Source organism: Botrytis byssoidea, assembly GCF_014898295.1.
Source record: "Botrytis byssoidea strain MUCL 94 chromosome Unknown BBYS_035, whole genome shotgun sequence".
NCBI lineage: Eukaryota > Fungi > Ascomycota > Leotiomycetes > Helotiales > Sclerotiniaceae > Botrytis > Botrytis byssoidea.
The window spans coordinates 94,173-114,713 of NW_024065876.1; the positions used below are offsets into that span (position 1 = coordinate 94,173).

General features: G+C 25.3%; 1 protein-coding gene across 1 annotated transcript; it reads right to left on the minus strand.

Moving 5' to 3' along the window:
- Positions 1-895: 895 nt before the first annotated feature.
- EAE97_011255 (uncharacterized protein) lies at positions 896-3,222 on the minus strand (the record flags this gene model as incomplete). Its single annotated transcript, XM_038881770.1, has 2 exons — positions 896-2,781; positions 2,847-3,222. 2 exons carry the CDS (start codon positions 3,220-3,222, stop codon positions 896-898), a joined length of 2,262 nt encoding a protein of 753 aa, XP_038727348.1.
- Between the last annotated feature and the right edge of the window lie 17,319 nt (positions 3,223-20,541).

The window sequence follows — 20,541 nt, forward strand, 5'->3', positions numbered from 1 at the left end:
AAAGAAATAAAAGGTAATAATTATATAGAATAAGTTAAAAGTTTTTAAAGAATATATTTTTATGATGTTAGTTTAAAGAATTAAAATTGATTAGTCAGAATTAGTTATAAAATGTTTGTATATTTTTGAATAGATAGATTTTTAATAAACTTAATATTATAGTTTTTGTAATGTAATGATAAAATTATTGATTTGAGATGAAAGATAGTTCATTTGATTATATAATAAAATGTGGTTATTTCTAATTAATCTATATTCTTCATAAAAATTAGCTTACTAAAAGAAACAATTAGTGTTCACAATGAAGGGGCAGGCCAGTGGAATGCATGTATTATTGACTATGTAGATTAATTATACTAAGGTAAAATCTAACTACGAAGTGGAAGTGATATATACATAGTAGCGTAGCGCACGTGCCACAACTTTCAACAATTGGATTTATAAAAAATAATAATAATCCTCTGATAACTTTTTAATAAAATTACTATCTCTTTATCAATTCGAATTACTACTAATAATGATTACTAAAAATTTCTTACAATAGTTAAGATTGCTATTGATTAGAGTTAATGCTACTAATCATTTTAAGGTGATCGACAGAACATTTCGAAAAGCTGATAAGTAATCTAAGCTAATTGACTATAAAATATATCAACAAATGATACAATTGATAACAAAAGAGGGGGGTGGAGAGTGAGAATAAAGCGATAAAAAAATAATCATATAAGGATCTCCCATTAGTTTTCGTAGATGACGATATCTTGTATCTTTTAGATCATCTAGGAGGCAGACTTTTGCTCGAGTTTATCTTTTTGATTAATAGCAATCGTCGAAATTTAAGAACATTCTGAGGTGTTAAAAATTGATATTAACAGTAAAATTCATTCATTACGCTTCACCATATTCTCACTACACTCTTTTCAATACCCGTATGCTTGAGAATAGACTGCAATGCCGTCTCACCTGCCTTCCAATTAACATCAAACATATCTCCAGACCCGTAATACCCCTGCGAATTCCAAGCAGAAACCCACTTAAGCCTCGCAATCGAGTCCAAGCCATTCACAAATCCCACCCTCTCATATCCAGACACCTCATCTTGTGCATAGCATGGACTTAAAACCAATCCACACACAACCCCTTTCCCCAAAGCCATAAGAAGCATAACCCATTCACCACTTTCAAGCTCCATCCCGTCTAATCTATTCAGTCGAATCTTCTCATCATAAGGTTCGTGCACTGGATGAATATCCATCATCGCAACACAATTTTCCGGCAACTCGACATTCGGAGGCCACTTGATCCGATAACAGGAGCGATACTCTTCCGACAACATCCAGGTTCCCTCTTCTCTTTCCTCGTCTATCGGCACGAAACGATACGGTTGATACCATACACTAGCCATGGGAATCAGGTATCCGAAAACTCTAAGCGAAGCGGGAGCTGCCGGTCCTGCTCCCAAGGGTGATTGCTTGTCGGGAATGTATTGTACATCGAGAACTTCCATTAGAGGGTTATTCCTGAGAGTGTCATTTGTGCGTGTATATTGTATATGCCCAGTTAGGGACGTCCAGGACCAGGTTGGAGCTTGATTTTTAGTGACGGGTCGCCGACTGCTCTTTTCGGGACGCGTGTACCATGCTAGATCTTCCGCGATGGTTTTTCGCCACATTCCCGCCATGTACTGATCTCCTGGTCGGAAAATCGATGCCCGTGTAGCTAGGCCGGCAAGGGCGGATAGGCGATCTGTCTCCCTTGTGAGGTCTAGCCGAGTGTATTCTTCTACGATATCCCTTTGCCAAGCGTCACTACAAGCCCTCGACAAATTTTGCGATGATTCCTCGCCGAGGATTGGGAGTGGTTGGAGCGCGATAGATCCCTTCAACAAGCTTGTGGTGCGGCTCGTTCGCTCGTTCGTCGCGGAACATTCACAGCTACAGATGGTCTGACACTCCCAGGCCATTTCCGAAGGACCGAAGTGTAGAGTGCGGGGCGATAAGAGTCTTTCTTGAAAAGCCCAGGCTCTCGTTGAGAGCTTACTACGAATAACAGTTTCTGGTTTGTTAGGAAATTCGCAGCTTATCTGCTTCATATCGGAATCGGAATGAAAGTCATGGTAGGGAAGTTGAAACGCCAATTCGCCTCTCTCCCGTACGTGGATTGCGATTGATAACGGTGTCGTAGAGGTCAAAGTAGTAAAGTTACAGGTAACAATCGAGGTGTTTCGAATATTCCTTGTTGGCGGTTCGAGAAATCCAGAGGAACTGTTGTTGGCGGCATCCGCAACGATAGTAAAGAGTGCTTGAGAGTATACACGATCCATTTGGGAAGATTCGGTGATCCAGTCTTCCTCCGAGTCTTGCAAAATACAAAGGGAATCTATCCAGAGATATCTCTGACCCAAAGTTCTTGTTACTGTGATAGCATCGATGAACGTCTTTGGTAGTTCGGATGGAAGACTCATCACGAAAGTTTGTATCGTAGATGTGGTGGTCATAGTCGTTACTGCTCCGCCCCAGCAGTGGCTGAGTGCAACGTACTGACCCTTTTCTCCAGCCTGCGATATATGTAAACAGATTTCCTCATCCGAGGATCCAACGTCTATGATACGAGTAGGTAAAATGGGAAGGTCTTTATGTATACCACATCTCTGATGCTTTCCAGACCCTGCGATGCAATCTTTTAGCCAATTTGTCGCCAGCTTCAACTCCGATTGAGAAAGAGATGCTGGAATGTCATACGCTTGACCAATGGCTGGCCAAATAAAAGCGGCTTGGTTTTCTCGAATGGGCACGAGTCAGTTGAAACCTCAGATCGAAGATAGCAAATAGACTCTGGGGACTCACCTGTTGCAGTGACGGGAATGTAAAACTGCAGATGCAGGCCACTATTTGCAGGTAGGAGTTCAGGACGCTTATCAATTGCCATGATATAACGACGTATGTCAACAAACAGTGGTCCACTTGATATGACAATCAATGCAACAGAGAATTGATCTGCCCCGGTGTCGCTACTAATCAGTTCGTGGTTCTCAAAGAATGATGTTATACCGTCCCATAATAGCTTATATCGATATCCATATTTGGAGTCCGCAATTCCATAGCGTATCCGAGACAGTGGTAGACAGTCTTCTGGCAGAAGGTAGTCGTAATTTCTGAAGACGACTCCATCAGGTTCTCCAAACGCAAACGAATCCTTGAAACAGGCGATGAGTTGTTGCATGATGGATGTGAGCTTTTCTTAGTGAACTTTAATTCATTCACAAAAAATCTAGCAAGGTAAAATCAAAAGGTAGAAGAAGTCCTACATGGAGTGGATTGTTACCCCGCAGCCCCCGCAGTACATACGTTCGTCACATTAACATACATAACATGTGGTCCTGCAATTTTGACTATTTCCTGTACAAAGTCGACTTAACAAATATCACGTAGCGTCTAATTGACCTTCTACACTTGAGAAGTGTATTCTATAGTTACCTCTAGTGGTTTTAGATATTACCTTCTGTGTTTTCGCAAGGGTCACGTGAGTATATCAATTGTGACGGGTTTCGTAAAGCGTTTTTTTTCTCACCTTTTAATAAGTAGGACAAATGTTGTGTAGGCTTATTAACTCGAGTTAAAGAAGGCAAAGCTAATACATTGAGCTCATGTGCCTCTTATGTGCCTAAGAAAGTTCGTCCTAGTAATTCATGGATGGGGTATAAGAATTGTGTTAGCTTATTGCAGAACGGGTTTGCCACTAATGTACGGAAGTATGCTCAGCTGATGCAAAGGGAGGTTGTATAATTGGCAGTTCTGAATAGAAAGTTCGAGTTTGTGTAAGCAATAAGAAATTTTTTGTTATAGTGTGTATTATACACAATCCATGGTTTTTATAACGAAGTATCGGATAGAATGAATGTCATAGATATTGAAAATTGCTGAAATTAGAAGGGTACGAGTTTTGAGATGTGATTCCTATCGCGGAGCGTCTCTTATTAAGATATACGAGTAGAAATTTCAATGAATAGCAAAAATAATTATTTAATAGCAAATAATAAACCGATTCTAACTATTAGACTAGGAGTTATTTTCAAAATCATCTGTATAATAATCTCATTCAATGAGAGAAGAGAAATCTCATTAAAATCTCTCCTATTAATTATTACTTTTAATCTGCTGAAAATAATAACTTAAATAGACTTTTATAATACAATATGTTGAAAGTAGTCAGTAGATCTAGTGTAGGCGGTAAGGGCTAATTGGTACTAGCGTCCATTCGAAAGATTATACCTTTCAAATGAGCACAATCTTATTCTAGCTCTTTAGTCAAACTATAATACGATGAACTATACCCTCAATTCAACTAATTCATTCCCCACTATGATCATATTTCAATATTATATATATAAAAATATAAAAACTAAATATAGGGTTAGGATTATCTTACTTCGAGGAATATAAATTTGATTTTTATATATATTTCATACGCCTTAACGGGACAAATTTAGTCGGTCGTCGGGGGAAAATAATTCTCAGTCTCTATATTCATAGGATTTCAAGTTTATTATAATAATTAATAATAAAAAAAAATTCTGTGAATCTGTAAGTCTTAAGAATTGTTTCCCCCAACGCCTAGTGCTAATCCTAATATATATATTTTAAAATACTCTTATTAACCAAAAAGCTAATTAATCAAAAAGAAAAGCTTGAATGCCTTATACATCAAACACTAAACTATTAAAAGAGAAAAATAAAATAAGTATACTAGCTATAAATGATTTATATAAAAAAAAGCAAACAAGTTGATGATGGTTGGATTTAGGGCTTTTCAATGTTGTTTTTTTTTCAAAATTTGATATTGAATAGTTGTTTATTGATTTATTTTGATAATTATTCAATTGATTGTTCGAAGAGTTTAGAAGTAAATGATCAAAACGTTCCTAGTTGGTTCAAATGTATTTCAAACATATTTCAGGCTAAGTAATACATACCCCTTTAGGCTTAGTAATACTATTCGAACTAGAAACTAGAGTAATAAAATAAAAGGAAGAGAAAAGCTTTAATAGATTGGATTCATATTTAGATTCGAATATTGAAAAGGGACTTTTATCTAGCTTTCTATTTAACTTCCTTTGGAAAGAATTTATTTAGTTTTCTATTCAGTTTTGTTTTTTTCAAAAAACTTCTAATTTGGATTCTAGTTTAGGTTTAAATTCGAATATTGAAAAATTTCTAAAAACAATTTTTCCCCAGGTATTGCTTACAGATACATTTTCAAATATACTCTCTCAATTGATTTCAATGATATCATCAGACATACCCTAAAAGTAATTATATATTCCGAAAGCTCTCGATTACTTTAATCTAACTACTTCTTTTTCAATTGCTTTAGTAATTCATTCAAGGTTATACACTGAATTAATAATTTTGTGTACTTTTTGATCGAAAAATCTAAGTTTTAAATAGCCTTGTAAATAATTTTCCTTTCAATTAACTGAAACATTTAAATTTTGATTGATTAAAAGTTTTGTAGATCATTTACAACTAATTAGTAAAGGTTTAATAGTTTATACATTTTGAAAATAGTATAACGTATTTTATCAGTATGCGGGTTATATCAGTATACGGGTCACTTATTTTATATACAAAATTTGTTTGTGCATAACTGTGCACTTTTTTTGTTTAAGAGTATAATTTTTTAAAATTTTTATATAAAATATTTAAATATATATTAAATATTAAAATCTAATTATTTCTAAGAAATTCGGATTTAGAAAGTAGTTATTATAGAAATAGTCTTTCTGTAATAAAAATCATAACAATTTATACTTTTTTTAGAAAATATTAGAAATATTTATTTAAAAATTACATTTCTAAAAAGATTTGATTTTATTGTTAATTAAAGCTCTTTTCTATATAAAAAATAATGATTAGTTATTAAAGTATGAATATTCTAAAAAGCTTGATTTAGATGGTTTTCGAAATGACCCGTATATTGATATAACCTGCACACTGATAAAACACGTTACTATATAGAAATGATGATTATGTAATATACGAATATACTTACTCTGTTTACTTCTTTGGATCTATTCTTTAGATTTCTATTCAGATTCATTGCGTTCATTAGATTCAGTACATTCATCAGGTTTCTTAGATTTATTAGATTTATTAGGTTTCGATTTGAATTTAGATTTAGATTCAAATATTGAAAAACGTCTTAAGTCGGCTTTGACTCAGGCGCTGATTACAAATACACTTTCAAATATACTTACCTCGATTAATCCTTTTAATCTTTAATCGATTAATCAATTCTATCATCTTTTTAAAACTTACGTGAAAAGCAATTCTATATTCCAACAACTCTTAATTTATTTGATTTAATTTCTTAGTGTTCAATTATTTTGTCAAATCATTTCAAATTATATATTGAATCAAATGCTTTATTCTTCTTATTTCATTATTATAATCAAACATGAAACAAATTTATAGACTCTTATATTAAAGTAATTAAGCTCAATTGAAATACTTATGTTTCAATTAATTAAAAGTTCTATATATAATTTATGATTCATCAGAAGAACTTTTACAAATCTATAAATATGAAAATGATATACTATACAGGACTATGATTATATAAGCATATACGGAGTATAGATTTTCTCCGTTTGCTCTCACAAATTCATCTTTTTCAAAACTTATTTATATTTACTATAAAATATCTATAATTATTTATTCGATTCTATATTTAATTCCAATAAGAATATTATTCATATAACACATTAGAAAAGATAATTAAGATTAATTATATATATATTAAAAGAATATAATATAGATGTTGTATTACTAGTTTTTGGTTTTAAAGCTAGTTTGATATATTAAGAAATTTAGTCTTACTTCTTAGAAAAAACTTCAATTTCATATCCAAAGGTTTGTAATATAAGCTTTTTAAAATAAACTAGATAATAAAATAAATATTCTAAAACCTCTTAGTACGATTTTTGATGTATTCTATTATTTTCAATAGCTTTGAATGTTTAAAGAAATAAATATCAAGTAGTTTACTTCTTAGTTACTTTTTACTATCTTTTCTAGTATTAAAAGGAATTATAAGATAAGACTTTCTTAATATCATACTTATGAATACTACTAGATAAGTATAAATTCGATAGTGAAAAGCGTTAAATAATTAAGTACTATATGAATGAGAGTCAGGCTAATAAAAAAATTTATTGGTGCTATTTACGTACTAAATCCTTGAGATTTTTTCAATCCCACATTCAAGAGAAACTGCTACACTATAATAATCATCATCTCTCAGAACAATCCCTTAATCCTAATATCAGCCATCGATTTCCTTCACTTCATACTAGGATTAGGATCAATAGTTTTATCTGGAAACTTTCCAAACACTAGTTTTTCTTTTTCAGTTTTCTTTTCTAAATTTTCAATTAGATATTTATACAATTATTCTTATAGCTTTTTTTTCTTAGGTTTTTCCGTTGTCTTAAATATCATATTCAATACTTTTTTATTGTCCGAAATAAATCGATTTCAAAAACTTTTTGGGAGTTTTAATTACTTTTTAAATATTGGTAAATTGTCTTCACAATAAAACTATCTCAATATTTTGAGATTTTATAATTTCAATTATTCTTTTGATATATTAATATGTATAACAAAATTTGTTGGGGTTTGAAGTTAGTGATAGGATAAATATAACCCGGTTCATTATAAGTTACATTAAATAAATTCTATTTTAAATATTTAATATAGATTAAAATGATATTTCTATTCAATGTAAAACCATAAAAAAGCATTTTAAATAATATAAATCGGAATTTGTTAAACAATATATTATTTTTAGAGTTTTTAATATTACCGGATTTCATCACCTTTACAAAGACTTTGGAATTAATCATAAATAAAAAATTAAATATAACTATTAAAAGGTATAAGAAAAGTAATAATATTTATAAAATTATAATAATTATAAAATTGATTATAGAATTAAAAAATTTATTTATAAATTCTATATCAAAAGTATTTAAATAAGATTTTATTAAAAAATAAAATAAATGTCAGGGTACAGGTAAAGACTTATATTGTACCATAAGGATAGAAGAGCTATGGAAGAGTGAGGCCCTACTTATAAGAAGTAGGGCACGCTAGTGGTCTATGTCTGAGGCACGAAGGCAACTACAGAACATGTAGTTGGCGCCGTGACAATAAAATTATAAGATCTTTGATAAGTATATATTCATTCTTAATAGTATATCCAAAAATATTAAATCACTTTTTAATAGTATTTAATATATTAGAATAATATTAGAATTGTTTTGATTATAATAATTAATATCCAGAAACGAAAATGAATTAATATTCATTTTGTTTTTAAAATTCTTAATTATATATAAAGAATCAATATTGATTAAAAATTATAGAGTTTTTTAAATATATAAATTTGAAATATTATAATCGAGAAGAACATTTTAAATTTTAAACCCATTAGCCAGCGACATCACTATAAAAACAATTATTAAATTAAATAAAAAGATTAGAAGAAATACAAAATAATCTTATAACTTTAGAGATTGAAATTCTAAAGATATCTTAATTTTTAGTTGTTGCATTGATGAGTGACTATATTATGAAACTAAGTAACTATATGTCAGATCTCCGGGATAATTAAAGATATAGTACTCAGCGTTTATAGAACATCTTTATTAGTTCGAGAAGAATATAGAAGATATAGCACTCATATATTATAGGTTCTATATATCTAATTATATTCTATTTAAAGAACTAATTATATAGAAAAGTAATAGATTTTATATAGATACTATTGAAAAAGCTAGTCTCTTTCGTATTTGCTTAATCCCTTTGGTATAATAGCTATTGTATTGAAATCATTCCTTTGAAGTGGATACCCTTGTTCATACAATTTTGTTAATTGTATTCGGTAAAAAACAGATCGCGAATATTATTATTCGCTGGAGTGAAAGCCCAACCTATTGTCATAAATATTATATTCGGAATGTCGGTCAAAAAGAGACACTTAGTGATTTTTATAAGTCTTTATTATAGGAATAATATAGTATTATTATTATGATAATCTTATTTTATGTGAAATAAGTTTTATTCTCTTCTAACCTTTATTATTTATATTCATACTAATTATATTAGCTTGAATATTCGAAAGTATATATGAAACCCTAGATTCAATTATAAAAGATTTATTTATTATTCTATGTTTATTTCTTTTAAAAAACTCTGAAATGATTGTTTTTCAGATATTTGTATATATTGATTATTATATTTATATTACTCAATATTCAAAACGAATTTTAATTTTCATAAGAATTATCCAAAATTATTTTCTATTCATTATTTTGATTTATTATTAAAACGAATATAAAGAATTTAAATATAATTGAAATTTTTTTATATATGTTTTGAAGGAATGGATAGTTAATAAAGTTTTTATTTGTTATTTTTATAATAAGATTTTTATTTGATTTAATTTTTTTATATATAGATTTTCCTATATTGGTTGTAATCAACTATTATTATCAAATATTCCATTAAATTATGTTTTTAATTTATTAATCTAAAACTTCTGTATATTATTATATAGCTCTTGAATCTGTTAGATTAATCTATTAATTACTCCTATATTATAATTCATTCAATTTATTAGATTCTTTATATTATTAATCAAATTCTCAATATTACTCAGAACTGTTCATAATCAAGAAGCAGGCTAGTGGAATGCATATATTATTGACTATGTAAATTAAACATACTTAAATAAAATCTGATTATAAAGTGGAAATAATATTTACATAGTTGTTTAGTACATATATTACAATTTTCAATATTCTCCTAGAGAGCTTACTCTTTTAACTTCAATAATCAACTTTAAAGCCCCAGTATATTCTTAAATTTCTCAAATATCACTTTTGTATATAACTTTAATAATCTATTTGTAGCTATATTACTTATATTAATATAACTAATATAACTGATATTAATTAGATATTATCTATAAAAGTTTGAATAAAATTTTGAATAAAATTTTGAATGAAATAATGATATATATCAATATATTTTGATTGTTTATGTAAATATAAGTTTTTGATTAATATTAATATTTTTTCATTATTTCCAAGTATTTGAATTTCATTATTACTCCCAATATACTATAATTATTTCAAGTTTTTTAAAAATGAAATTATTTATTACCCCTATTTAATAAATATTATTACAAAAATATATTTAGCTTCTATATTAAATATACTTATAAAAAATATTTTTTACTCATAAGATTAGTTCACCATAAAATGTTACTACTCCACTAGACATGCTTTATTATTTGCCCAATCTACATCAATATATATTTTAATAATATATTATAGAAAGTTATATTCTTTGTAAATATCTAATTGAATTCCCCCAGACCTAAAATATAACTTTTATTTGATAATCAACCTCAAATATTTTATAAGGTTTTTAAATATAACATTATGATGTTTAATAAGGTTAGATAAAGCTTATACTAATCTTTTAAAGTTGGATATAATATTTGATTTAATATAAATAATGAAATAGATTTGTGTGAACAAGGGTATTCACTTTAAAGGAATGATTTCAATACAATGATTATTATATCAAAGGAATTAAGCGAATACAAAAGAGATTAATTATTTCAATAATATTTATATAAAATCTATTACTTTTCTATATGATTAGCTTTTAAATAAAATATAATAAAATATATAGAATCTATATTATATAAGTACTATATCTTTCTCAAACGAATATTAACTAATGATGTTATTAATTACTTAATTATCGTAGGTCATAGGCTAGTAGTATTATATAGAAGCTAGCTCGGTTTAACAACTAAAATGGATTATATAAGCAGTGTAACACATGATATTAAAGAATCTGTATATCGATATTCAATTTTCTTATTCTTATATTTAATGAGGAAAAGACTTTATTTTATGCTTTTTTCTATTAATCTAGTTTTTTCATTTTTATTAATCTTTTATAAATCTCTTTCTAATCTGATTTTTTTTTGAAATAAAGCTCTTTTTTTTTTCTTTATTTCATAATCTGTTTTTAGATTTATAACCATTTTTATATTTATGACTGTTTTTGGAAGCTTATAATCGATAATTATATGATTTAATTATATAATATGCTTATATTAGGTTGAATGCTTTCAAAAGATATATATATTATATTATTTTTATTAAAATAATAGTTTCTTTTAATATATATTATTTTTTTGTATATATTTCATTAATCTTATTAAAAACCTCTTTATTTTTAAAGGGAAAAAGAGTATTAATATTATTAAAATTTTAAATTATATTAATAAATCTTAATAATTTTATTTTGTTTAATAGCTTAATTAATTTATTGACTAATTGATTTTCTGTAGAAATCCATATTAAATCTAAATATTCTTTATTTATAAGATCTTTTATATAATAATATTTTATATTAATATACTTACTCCTATTATAATATATAGGATCTTTCAATATAGCTTTTATATATAATAAAAATTTATTTTGATTATATTAATTTAATTCCTGTAGTATATATCTTAAATATATAGTTTTTCTAATAAGTAAATTTATAATAATTAGCTTGGATTTTGCTATATTTTGTATTATAATAAATTATAATTTAGTTCTCCAATCAATTGAATCATTTGTATATATAAATATATAGTTATTAATAGATTTAGTAAAGCTTTTATTTTTTGTATAATCTGTGTTATAATTTTTTTTGATATATTTATTATTATCTTTTTTATATATAGTTTTAAATATTTTAATTCCTTTTAAATATCGAAATATTTTTTTTATAACTATTATATAATCTTTATTAGAATTAAACACATATCTTATTAATTTTGATATAAAATAAGCAATATTTCATTTAGTTTTTAATACTAAATATAACAATTTTTTAATTACTTTTTAAACCCATTTATTTTATCTAAATCGGCTTTATTTGGATTTATTTTTATATTATTTTTAGTAATCATAGATATAACTATAAGGGTACAATCTTCTAGTTTTAGATCTTTTAAACATTTATTTATATATATTTTTTGATATAATTTCAATATAATCTTTATTTGAATTGATTTGAATACTTAAATAATCTTTTATTGGATTTAGATCTTTTAGATCTAAATAGTTTTTAAGATTTTTAATAAAATCTTTGATTAAAACTTTATTAGAGTCTATAACGTGGTTTATTATCGAGTAGGCCATATCATCGAGTAGGCCACTTTTCCCTTAATTCACATCTTCAACTTTTATACATAATTTATTAATCAATTATTACAAAATCAACTAATCAAAAAACCCGAATCTTTTTTATTATTGAAATTATTTATAAAAATAAAAAACTAAGTATTCAGAAAGCTTTTAAAATTTATAATTTTCCTTATATAATTTTTCAATATAAAATGAATAATTTATTATTTTATATAAAAACTTGGTCGAATTATTATAATATTATAGAATTGAAAGAAAAAGTGATTATTTAATATATTCTTAATATAAATTCAAAAGATTTTCTATTTAAATTTAAGAATATAAAAAATATAATGAATTATATTTTTGAATTAAAGGATATAAAATATATTAGAAAACTTTAAATATATCGATTTGTAAAATATCGAATTGAATCAAAAATATATTTTAATTATATTTATAACTTTCAAAAAGTTTTTTATAAATATTCTAAATATATTGAAGAATAATATTGATTGATTATAAATATATAAGCGAAATATAGTATTTTAAATAACAATTTCTATAATTTTAATAAAATGAGTTTTATAATAAATATAATATACTCCGGATTAATAATAATTGATATTAAATGAAATAATAAAAATAAACTAATATAATTAAATAATAAAGAATGGGTTATAGTAATTATATATAATAATAAGAAGCATAAAACTATACTTCTATTTCTAATAATTTAAGAACAAATTAATTTTTTTAATTGATATATCGAAATCGATTTTCCTATAGATTGAATTATTAAATCTATATCTAATAAATAAATAAATAATGAAATAGATATTGAATATTGATATTAAATAAGTATAAAAATTATAAATCAAAAGCTTTTCAACTATATTATAAAAAAAACAATATTATATACTTAAATCTATTATTATATTTAAATCATTTAATTTAATTATTTGATATAAACTATTTAAGTAATCTAAAATATTTATATAATAATCAAATTGATAAATTTATTAAGGTATATATTAAATATATTTTAAAGATTGAATTCTTTATAATTTTTAAAATTATAACGTAACGTATGGGGAACTCGGACATATGGGGAACTCGGACAGGTACCTTTACACCAAATTTTGTATGTAAAGGTACTTAGAGCAACTTTTTATATCTTTATAGATATTAAAGATAATTTAATTTTTTTTGATAATTAGACTTAATATCTAATAAAAATATAGTATTAAAGTTATAAAACAGTTTTTAATAATATTGTTCTTGAATTAATACAATTTTAAAAATTCCTATAGTAATTTTTGTTAGGCAAAAACGAAAATTTGAAAGAAACTTTAATATCTTTATTAAAAAAAATTATATCTTTGTAAAATTTTGTTATATTAAATATTTATATTGAATATATCATACTTCAAAATATCAAAACTATATCTCTAGTATTTCTAGAGACATAAAAATTCGCTTTAAGTACCTTTACATACAAAATTTGGTGTAAAGGTACCTGTCCGAGTTCCCCATATGTCCGAGTTCCCCATACGTTACGTTATATAAAAATCAATTATTTTTTAGAATATGAAATTAGAATTTCAAAGAATAGATTTAATTTTATTTAATTCTACAACTATATTCTCAAAATTAGATATTCGAATTTACATATTTATTCCCTTTTTTTTCAATTTAAATCAATAAATTTCTTAAATTCTTTACAATCCAATTAAAGTTTTTTTTCAATTAATATTAGTTAAATCTTGAATAACTCATTATTAATTAAATTACTTTATATTTATATTTGAAATTATATTAATTTTAATTAAGAATATAAAAGAATTGACTTATAAAAATATATTTTTAAATATAAAGATTTATATATTTTAAATAATAAATAACATATTAAATAAATATTAATATATATAAAAAATTCAATTATATTAAAGAGAAATATTTATTAAATAAGAAATTCTTAATATATTGTTTTAATAAAAAATTAATATTCAAATTTAATAGAATAAATATCAAAAAAAGAAGGAATTTTAATGAAAAAGTATTTTTTAATTGATATTATAATAAATATAAATAGACTAAATATAATATAAAAATTTATCAAAATAATATAATAAATTCTAGATTATTAGATTCTTAATAATTTCAATCAATTGGTTTAATAATTATTGAATAATATAGATTTGAAAATATAAATTGAGGGAAAAATGGCCTATTCAATGATATAGTCCACTCGATGATAAACCACGTTAATTGAAATACTTATAAATAAAAGTTTTCATTAAAAATCTTTAAATCTACTTTAAACATTTATGATTATTATATTCAAAATTTTATTAAAAAAAAGTTTTCGATTTTAAAGAAACATTTATTTATTATAATATTATTAATTATAAAATATTTAATTATTAAATAATTCCAAAATTTCTTTATTATGTTATATTCTTTTATTAAAACTTCATTATTATTATATTTCCTTTTAGTTTTATAGATTTCTATATAAGATATATTAAGACTTTTATTGAAATCTTATATGCTCAATCTCAGGCTTCGATTTTATACGGTTTTCCCCACCAGTCCCGTACAATACCGGTTTTGTAGTTTTGTAGAGCTAGAACTACACTTGATAAGCATCTGGGAATACTTATGGTATATCAGCATCTCTCCACAAACATTCCCAAAGATTTGAATCCATGCCGGCCGTGATCCTCTCGGGGAACCTTATCTTAACAATAATTCAAAGAAGATGCATTATGTAGGGAATTCTTTCTCATTTGGTTCGCATGAGCTGATCATTGCTCTATTTTCATAAATAGATGTCAGGGATCGAAATCTTGACCTTCTGATTCTTTTGAATATTATCGAAAACAAAGACGTCAGCAGCTGACGTCCTTCAAAAGAGGCACCATTCTCCATTGAAGCATCACAGCAATATACGAGCTTTCTTCATACTTTACTATATCGATGTAAACATCCAATCCTTGAGTTATGCTGGCATTTAGTGGCACTGCTAAATCATAATCTCCCATCATCCTCCTCTAGACCGAAGACACCATGATAATAGCAGCATTCATCTATTTAGTAATACGCAAAGAACTTCCCCGTAAGAAAAGAGAAAAGGTAAAAAGAATCTTTAGAGTTGACTAAGTTCATAATAGGAGAAGAAAATTGTTCCTGTGCAATGGTTTTTCGAGTGTGTGTCATCTAATTTCCCATATAATACATGCAGCAGAGTTGTCAGCGTATTGCGAAATACTGAGAAGGCTCGAGCTGTTTATAACCGTAGAGCTGAAACGCAAACTGGGCATGTTGAAATGCTAAAAACTAGTGATAATTATCGAGGTATCTATCAACGTACTTATAAAATTACCCTCGAAGGTTTCAATTATTGGTTTTGCTACCCTTCATGTGAGTCGATGCATTTGTGCATATGTTTCTCGGGTGAATAATTTATTTATATCTCTCCTCACTGTCTGTTTGAAGTGAAAGCTGTCAGATTGAGTAGACATATTCTCCTTTAGCTTACATGTTCGGTGTTCCAGGGCAGTCTGAGAACACGTCAAAAATCGCCTCTCCTCTATTATCAACTCTATTCCTTTCATAAAAGTATACTGTCACCCACCCCAACACTCCGCAATGAAGTTTAAGCCTTTCAGTTATTCAAGATAAACCAAACACTAATTAGCTTTAACTCTACTCTCGTGTTTGGATTATATTTCAGAACAATGCAAGGATTCTTATCAAGAATATGAAGTTCCTCTTAATCTTTTCGCTAAAAAACCCCAAAAAAATTTAATCAATTTTTTCAACTAGTTTTTTTTATTTCAATTGAACTATAAACCTAGGTAACATAACATTGTTCTTGTTTTTTCAATTTTTTTCGATCTTTGAAAATTTGAATTAGGGCTCGTTTGATTACAAAATCCGCAATGAATCCACTAAAATAATCCGTTCTTTATATTACTACAGATTCTATAATAATAATAATCTGTTTTAAAAAGAGTGAATTATTGATTTATAGTTTTATAATTTATATATCAAATTTGTTAAATAATTTATTAAAATAAAAGGAGATAGAATATATATATAATATATATATAATTTAAATAAAATAATTCGAATTTTTAATATATTATTATTATTTAAATAATTGAATAAATATATATAGGAATAGTTTTATTTAAATTTATATATAACTATAAATTCTAATTCAAAATAAATCTATAGCTTTAGATTTTATTTATTATAATTTTAGGTTTTATATATTAAAGCTTTAGATTTTAAAGTTTATAAAGATTTATAAAAAGAATGGATTATTTTAATAGATTCAATAAAACTAGTTTTTTCTAATTCTTATTTTCAATTTATATTTTTATTTTTTTATATAAATTTATTAAAAAATATGAGTTATTTAGTATTATTTTAGAATAATTTATTCCTTTTCTATTTCAAAATACACTAAATTCATTAAAATATGAATTATTTGATAGAATTTGTGATTTAATATTCAAATATAAATTCAAAATCCATTTTCAAAAAGTATAGAATATTCAATGAATTCAGTATGGATTTGTATATCTAAACTAGCTCTTAGATCTCTTAGAATATAATACTTCTCAATATAATAACAATAATAAATTAAAGTTAAAGTTCCTAAACTTGTTATTGAATATTATACTGAGAACTACTGAATTATAGTGGTAAAGATTTCGACTTTATAGATTTGATTATTGCTAATGAGATAAAGCTTCTAAAATGAGATTGCATTTCTTCATATATTCATTTGTATTGAATAAATTTTTTATTCAAATTAGGTTACAGCGAGGGTTTCTTTGGAGGGTGGAATTGTCGCTGGTTGCAAGGTCTTGATATCCTATCGCGTGTTGAGTATAATGTAGGGGATTTGATTGAGATTGGAAATTGAAAGCTTCCTAGTAAGGGCTCGTTTGATTGCAAAATCCGCACTGAATCCGCTGAAATAATCTGCTCTTTATATTACTACAGATTCTGTAATAATAATAATCTATTTCAAAAAAAGTGAATTATTGATTTGTGATTTTATAATTTATATATCAAATCTATTAAATAATTTATTAAAATAAAAGGAAATAGAATATATATATAATATATATATAAATTAAATAAAATAATTCGAATTTTTAATATATTATTATTATTTGAATAATTAAATAAATAAATATGGGAATAGTTTTATTTAAATTTATATATAATTATAAATTCTAATTCAAAATAAACCTATAGCTTTAGATTTTATTTATTATAATTTCAGGCTTTATATATTAAAGCTTTAAGCTTTAAAATTTATAAAAACTTATAAAAAGAATAAATTATTTCAATAAATTCAATAAAACCAATTTTTTCTAATCCTCATTTTTAATTCGCATTTTCATTTTTTTATATAAATTTATTGAAAAAAATGGATTATTTAATACCATTTTAGAATAATCTATTCCCTCCCTATTTCAAAATATATTAAATTCATTGAAATACAGATTATTTAATAGAATCCGCGATTTAATATCTAAATATAAATTCAAAATCTGTTTTTAAAAAGCACAGAATATTCAACGGATTAGATATTCCATATTTTTTGAAATAAAAAGGAAATGAACTATTCTAAAATAATATTGAATAATTTATAGTTTTCAATGAATTTGTATAAAAAAAAAGTATAGAATGGAAATAAGGATCAGAAAAAGTAGGTTTTATTGAATCTATTAAAATAATCTATTCTTTTTATAGATCTTTACAAACTATAAAGTTTAAAGTTATAATAAATAGAATCTAAAGTTATAGATTTATTCTGGATTAGAGTTTATAATTATATAAATTTAAATAAAGCTATTCCTATATTTGTTTATTGAGTTATTTAAATAATCATAATATATTGAAAATTCGAATTATTTTATTAAATTTGTATATATATTATATATAACGTGGTTTATCATCGAGTGGGCCATCATTTTTACATACAAAATTCTTCTGTGTGTAACCATGCACTTTCTTTATTTATTGATAGAATTTTCTAAAAATTAAAACTATATATTTTAATTATATAAATAATATCAAAATCTAATTATTTATCGAAAATTCAAACTATTATAATAGTTATTATAGAAATATTTCTTTTGTAACGAAAATCGTAATAAATTCCATTTTTATATATAAAATAATAGGAATTTTTATATAAATACTAGATTCATAAAAAGCTTATTTTTTATTATTCTTTTTTCTTCTTTTTTTTCTTCAAAATAATGGTTGATTATTAAAATAAAAATATTAAAAAAGCATTAATTTTGGTGTATTTTGAAGTGATCCATTCGATGATATAGCTCACTCGATGATAAACCACGTTATATTTCATTTTCTTTTATTTTAAATTTTTTTATAATAGATTTAATATACAAATTATAAAACTAAAAATTAATAATTTACTTTTTTTAAAATAGATTATTACTACTATAGAAATCGTAATAGTATAAAGAACGAATTATTTCAGCGGATTCAGCGCGGAATTTACATCCAAACTAGCCCTTAGAAAAGATAATCTTTGAATAAATATCTAATAAAATCAGTATCAAATCAAAGTTATTATATAAAGATGAATTAGAAAATCGAATATTATTGAAGTACTTCATAATTTATGATACAGATAAAATGAATGGAAAAAATCATATTTTTATCTAATAATACTTTTATATTCTTGTAAATCGATTTATGATATTGTTTCTGGGATCAAAACATGTAATTAAATCTTTTAAATACTATAAATCATCAGTTTACAAAACTATATTTATATCACAATATTGAACTTTTATAGTCCATTATATTTCTATTAAAATCCTAATATGATATATAATGATGTTATATAAGATCTGATCAGTAAAAAGTTTTAATTCGATTTCTCAAATATAATCATTGAGAACTTTGAATCAAGCCTACCTTAAAAAACTACAAATTATCCTATATTATAAACATCTAGATTTTTTTTAAAGCTCATATTACAAGGCTCATAAGAGCTAACTACAAAACTTATAATAGCTGAATACAGAAGTTAGCGAATGATATTTTGATAATAATCTACTATTTTCTAGACCACCAACTGACAGCGCCGTCGCTTGATGCACACTTACTAACTAATCAAAACATTAGAATCTTAGGAATTTCTGTTATCTTGATTTGTTTTAATATAATAATTGTCTTAATATAGACTAGAAGGCATATTGTTTTAATGATTACTGTGTCATAATAGAAATTAACAGATAAAGATATTGTCTCATCATGATTCCATTTGCAAATGATATCAAGACGATTACTATATTAAAAAAACATCCAGTCATTATTTTACCCTAATAGTAAGATAAAATTTTCCTTCCATTCCAAATCATTTAGATTTCACTTTACAATGATCGAATTCAGGAAGAATAAATGTAAAAACTTACGGGATTGACTAGAATCCATCCATTAACAGAATCCGTTATTTAGCTGGAAATACTAATCCCTCGCTCTAGAATCCTCTCTTTTTGATTATTATATAACTTAGATCTAAGTAAATGCTTCTTGTTTGTCCATGGTGGAATGTCTCACAATATTCAAGAATACAGAGTTCTCATTAGACTTTCACAGCAAAATAGAGTATGACATCTCTTCGCGATTTCATCGGAGTAGCAATCTTAAATTTATTCAAAAATGCTGAGCTTTTCAAAGCAATGATTGATACACTTGTCCAAATAAAATAATGATTTTTAGTTTTTAATCAATGAATGGTAAGAACTTCAAGAGCAAGACTAATGATAACACAATACTCTATGGATGTTGTTTGCTTTTCGCTTCAAACCCTTGATTCCAAAAAGAGTGCTTAAGATACTATCGTGGCTGAAAAATAATTACAATCAATCAATACAAATCTATAAATCTATAAATCCATAGTGATGTTTTATTTCTTAACCGCATCTCAGTGATTCTTGGATGATTACAAGAAAAAACAGCAACATTTTTGAAAGTTTTGAGACCTGAGTTTCACTCATCTATTGATTAGGGTCTTGAATAAGTTTTACCTTGTGAGTTGTAAAAATAGATCGTCAAGAGACTTTTATATTATACAATAGTCATGCCATCTCTTAACGCCCTTCTCATTTCAATTTATGGTTAACTTGTTGATTCACATGCATCTTACATATTGATATTTTTGCAGAGAGTCTCATATCCTCTGGATTTTCCAGATGAAGTGACTTCCA